The following is a 5,305-nucleotide window of genomic DNA, read 5'->3' as shown; positions in this document are numbered from 1 at the left end:
TGAATAGAGCATCATCCTCTATTTTTTAATTTTTTATTTTTTTAATAGTTGAGTTGAAAGGATCATTAAAAATAGTCTAGATCTCCTTCCTATTCAGAACAGGGAAAGAATGTAGAATATTTATATTTATTTTAGTAAATAATAATTGCTATCATTTTAGACAGATTCTTTTACCTCTTTCTTTCAAAAACAAAATGCTACTATGGTTACAAAGACTTAAAGTTGGAAACTAGCAGACATTATGGTTCAAATGTTATTATGTTTCAAAGAAGAGTATGTATATTGAATGAGAGAGTCAAAATCCAACAAGATGGTTTGATAGACTTGAGAGATGGGCACATATCAAAAAGATTAAATGGTGTAGCTATCTATAGATGACTTTTATGAGGACCTGTCTTTTATAGAAATAAGCAAAACAACCAATAATGTTCCCAGCATTAACTAGTGAAGATAGTGCGAAAACTTCCTTATAGTTTTACATGTAACAAAGTTTCACTTGAGACTACATTGTTATGAAAGTTACTTTGAAGGCTCATGAGATATTAGAGTACACTAACAGGAAGAGTAAGGGACTCAGTGCTATCATTCCTCATTGTATAATTTAGTCTGCAATGTGAAACAATAGCAGACAAAAAGTATAGGGCTAATACAAGTACTATCATTGAGGAACTCAAAGCCAAGCCATTTAAATAGCATTGGAGAAACAGTACATGTTTGGTCCAAAGCAGCCTTCTAATTTCTGATGATTTTTCATATGGCAGAAACCTTGTTTATTATATTTCGAAGGAATAAATCCAAGACTAATGGTTAAGAGTTGCAGTGAAATAGAATTTACCTTAATACATACACAACCACCACCACCAACAACAAAAGCAAAAAGAAAAAAAAGAAAAAAATCAGGGTTTTGTAAAGATAGAATAATATGTTCTGAGAACTCTAAATTTCCCCATCATTTAAAGTAATTGTGTGTAGACTAGCCAGGCACTTTGCAAGGATGTGGAAATAAAAGAATGAATAATTGAACTAAATAACCTTTCTTTCAGTACAGAGTACATTTATTTTCCTTCTATCCACATGACCATAGTTCTTTTCTCTTCTTTCCTAATTAAGGTATAATGGATTTAGAATCCTTGGTTTCAAATTCTAATCCTGCCACACTGTATATGAGAATATGAGCAAAGAATTTAACTTCCTGGATCCATAATTTCTTTATTACCTATGAGATGGAAACAATCCTATTTATTTTACATCCTCATCCTTGCCTCCTACATCCGCATTGTCATTGCAATCTTGAAGATGCGCTCTGCTGAAGGGAGACACAAGGCAGCATCTACCTGTGTTTCCCACCTTTCAGGATTCTATAAGGTTTAATTAGAAAATGGTTATGAAAATTCTATGAAAACTGAAATTTTCTGCCATCTTTTTATTTTTTCTCTATTTCCTTTTCCTTTCCTTCCCTTTCTCAATCCTCAGCATTTCTATTTTTCTTGTCATTTGCTATTTTTTGTACTAATGACAGTAAAGTAAAATCTATTTGCCAGTCAAGTTACCTGCATTCAGATTTCACCATAACATACTGCATCTCCTTCTGAAGATATTTCCTTGTTCTGTAGCCTGAGTCATAATTAAATAAATAGCCCTTCATTAGTAGGAACTGTGATTTCCTTTCTCCTTGTGAATTTACTGATTGTATCACATTTTTTTCAATCCTGGCATGATTAATGGGAAAGGTGCCAAGGAGTGGAAATTGGTTCCTTGGGTCAGTAACTTACTGTCACTTTCCCCCTTTCCAGGATAAAAGCAAACTTCTATGGCGATAAAGAATCACACTTTGGTAACAGAATTCATCCTACTGGGCATCCCACACACAGAGGGGCAGGAAACTGTGCTCTTTGTTGTTTTCCTGATCTTCTACCTCTGCACTTTGCTGGGAAATCTGCTCATCCTTCTGGCTGTTATGTCTGATTCCCGCCTCCATACTCCTATGTATTTCTTTCTTTGTAACCTCTCAGTGCTGGACATTGGCTTCTCTTCCGTGAGCACCCCAAAGATGTTGGTCAACCTGCTAGTGAGGAACCGAGTCATTTCCCTGGGTGGCTGTATGTCCCAGGTCTTTTTCTACCACTTTTTAGGCAGCACTGAGTGCCTGCTTTATACAGTGATGGCCTATGACAGGTTTGCTGCCATCTGCCACCCACTGCGTTATACCATAATCATGAACCGCCGAGTATGTGCTGTATTGGCTGCTGGCACCTGGTTTACTAGCTCTTTTCATGCTACAATTCTTACCACATTGACTTTCCAACTGCCATATTGTGGATCAAATGAAGTGGACTATTTCTTTTGTGACATCTTCCCTGTAGTCAAATTGGCCTGTGGGAACACCATTATCATTGAGATTGTGAGCTTCACCAATATTGGCCTTGTGCCCATGACCTGCTTTCTCCTCATCCTTGCCTCCTACATCCGCATTGTCATTGCAATCTTGAAGATGCACTCTGCTGAAGGGAGACGCAAGGCAGCATCTACCTGTGTTTCCCACCTTTCAGTGGTCACATTGTTTTTTGGGCCCTGTGCCCTCATCTATACTCAGCCATCCTTGAGTGAGGTGCTGGTAACCCCAGTGCAGATCTTTGGCAATGTAGTCACTCCCATGCTGAACCCCACAATATACACTCTGAGGAACAAAGATGTTAAGGGAGCCCTGAAGAGACTGGCTGGGGGTCATTTTGTTTCAGAAGGAAGTCACTAGTCTACTAGAGGGTAAAATTTATTTTCTCCTAATCTGGGTATTAAAATAATTTTTAAAATAAATATTCATGTCACTTGTAAGAATATTTCTGCTATAAAGATGTCTGGAAAACAATTCCAATTGATATGAACCTGTGACATCTTCTTTAGTCTCATAGAGAAAAGATTGGAAATTTTTCTCTAAGTGATGATTATTTTAGGCTTTGAGGTCAAATAGCTTCTATAAGAAATACTCAGCACTGCAATTGTAGCTTAAAATCAGCCATATGCAATATATATATTTAAATAGATATTGTTATGTTCCAATAAAACTTTATTTAAAACAACAGATGACAGGTAGGATTTGACCCACAGGCCATAGTTTGTCAGCCTCTGGCATAGGGCTAGCTGAAGATGAAAACAATTTTTTTATAAGTCTATGTTGATAATGGTTTAAGAGTGGCCATGGACATGTACCAAGTTCCACAAAGGCACTAATTGAATTATTGTTCAGGGATGGACATTAAGGAACACAGTGAGTGCACCTTATGGAGAGCATTGCAGCACCTCAAGTACAACTGCTCTTTGCAGGAGGTCCTTTTAGATGGGATCCATATTAATGCCTAAGTGTTTCCACATCTCCAGTCCTTGTACCAGAGACCCATTTCTGGCCAATTTTCCTGGGAATGAAGGTAAATATCCTCTACTCTTGCATTAAAACAATTTCCTGTTACCTGAGAAGTAACAGAACATAACATCACCCACCTCAGAAGTTGCTCAGTTTCCTTTTCCCTGTATCAATGACTCCATCAGCATTATACCCTTAAAACACAAAGAGGGATGGGTTGGCATCTTAGACAATTTTTTTTTACGAGATTTCCTAACTTTGTCACAAAGTATTTTATCTCAGATTACTTGAATACTAGAGTGAATCTTCTCCTGTTGCCTTCAGTCTGACTTTTCTGTGATAAAGAATATGATGTGTGGATGAATGCAAGTTACGAGGGCTTACTCAGTGGTAGGATCAGGTCTTCTGACAGGGCTGGGAGGTGAAAAGCATAATGGCATAACTCATGGAGTTATATGCCCCATTATCCTCACAAAGAAACAAACTCTGGTAGGCAATGATAATTCTCAAGTAGGGAGAATATACCCTGCATATTTTAGTCATGCTTCACTTATGATGGGGACCTGCTTAATTTTATATAAAACCAAGGATCTTCTGAACTGGCACTACTGTTTTCTGAAGTGCTGACAATTGATTATTATCCCATTATCTTCTCTGTACTCCTGGTGTTAGTCTCATGGGATAGACTGATGACAAATGACAGAAAGAGAGATGATGATAGATTGATAGATGATACAGAGATAGATTATGATAGATTGATAGATAAAAGATAGCTAGCTAGATAGCTAGCTAGATAATATAGATCTTTTGTTCTAGCCATATGGTGTTAGCTTCTCCTCTGTTAATTTTCTATAAAGGAAGACAACAAAACCTCACATCATTCCAATCCTCTAGAGTTTTCTAAGTATTTAGTATACTAGAGCCTCTCCTTTGCCATTCTTAGTTCTCTGAAAGCATATGAAATGGACATTTACTTCAAAAACCAGAAGCCGAATGTTATAGTATACCCAACTATTTATTTTGACCTTTTCTTGAAGGGTGGTTCTCAATCATGGCTGTTTCAGACTTATACAAAATTTGTTTACCTATTACCTGTAAATCAATATTATTTTTCTTTATTGGTCCATTTGCATATTTCTTGCTTTCTATTTTTCTATTTATCTGATAGACATTTAGAAAAGGATTATATGTTTGAAATCTTGGGATCCAGTCCAGGAAAAGGAGAGAAAAGAAAGAATGGCTCAAGACACATGGTCTGTTAGAGGCAAAAAAGGAGTACAGAGAAGATAATGGGATAATGATCAATTGTCAAGCTTCATATCTTAATTTCCTTCCAGTTCATTGCAACTTTTTATTGCTAGTGTTCTTTTATGTAATGTCTTCTATAGGGAAAAAACAAACAAACAAACAAACAAACCTTACCCACTGCCATTGACTCTATTCTGACTCATTGGGATTCCAAGGTGATTGATCTTTACAGAAGTAGATTGCCCCATCTTCCTTTCAGAGAGTGGCTGGTGCATTTGAACCACCATTCCTGCTATTTGGTTAGCAATCCAGTGCCTTAGTCACTGCATCACCAGAGCCCCATGTCTTCTGTAGAGGGACACCATTTTCTTACATTCCCTCTTAGAAATTTTAATACCCTCTCCAATTCTTCCTAACTCACAATCCTATAATTTCATTTCTAACATATTAGTATGAAAACTCCGTTAGTACACCTGCTGGTTTCCCCATTAACACTGCCCATTTCATTCTCTCAACAGAACAGTTTTTAACTAACTAAGATGTCTAGGATGCATGCTACAGGTTATATTGAAGAAATGATGCCATCAAATAAGTCCTAGAATCACGGGACTGAAAGAAATCAATGTATACTATTAATCTGAAGCCCAGAGCACTCAGAAAAGGAATATCTCCAATTAAGAAGTAGTTTTACAAACAGTC

At 36.9% G+C, this 5,305-nt stretch overlaps 1 protein-coding gene across 1 annotated transcript; it reads left to right on the top strand.

Moving 5' to 3' along the window:
• Nucleotides 1-1,810: 1,810 nt before the first annotated feature.
• On the top strand, nucleotides 1,811-2,752 carry LOC103204750 (olfactory receptor 958-like). The gene has a single exon (XM_007949952.1). The coding sequence runs from the start codon at nucleotides 1,811-1,813 to the stop codon at nucleotides 2,750-2,752; it is 942 nt and encodes a 313-aa protein (XP_007948143.1).
• The last annotated feature ends 2,553 nt before the right edge of the window (nucleotides 2,753-5,305 follow it).

The sequence above is a fragment of the Orycteropus afer genome, unplaced genomic scaffold (assembly GCF_000298275.1).
Source record: "Orycteropus afer afer isolate SDZICR_OR568_19922 unplaced genomic scaffold, OryAfe1.0 scaffold00258, whole genome shotgun sequence".
Taxonomy (NCBI): domain Eukaryota; kingdom Metazoa; phylum Chordata; class Mammalia; order Tubulidentata; family Orycteropodidae; genus Orycteropus; species Orycteropus afer.
This window is presented reverse-complemented; position numbering and strand designations above follow the sequence as displayed.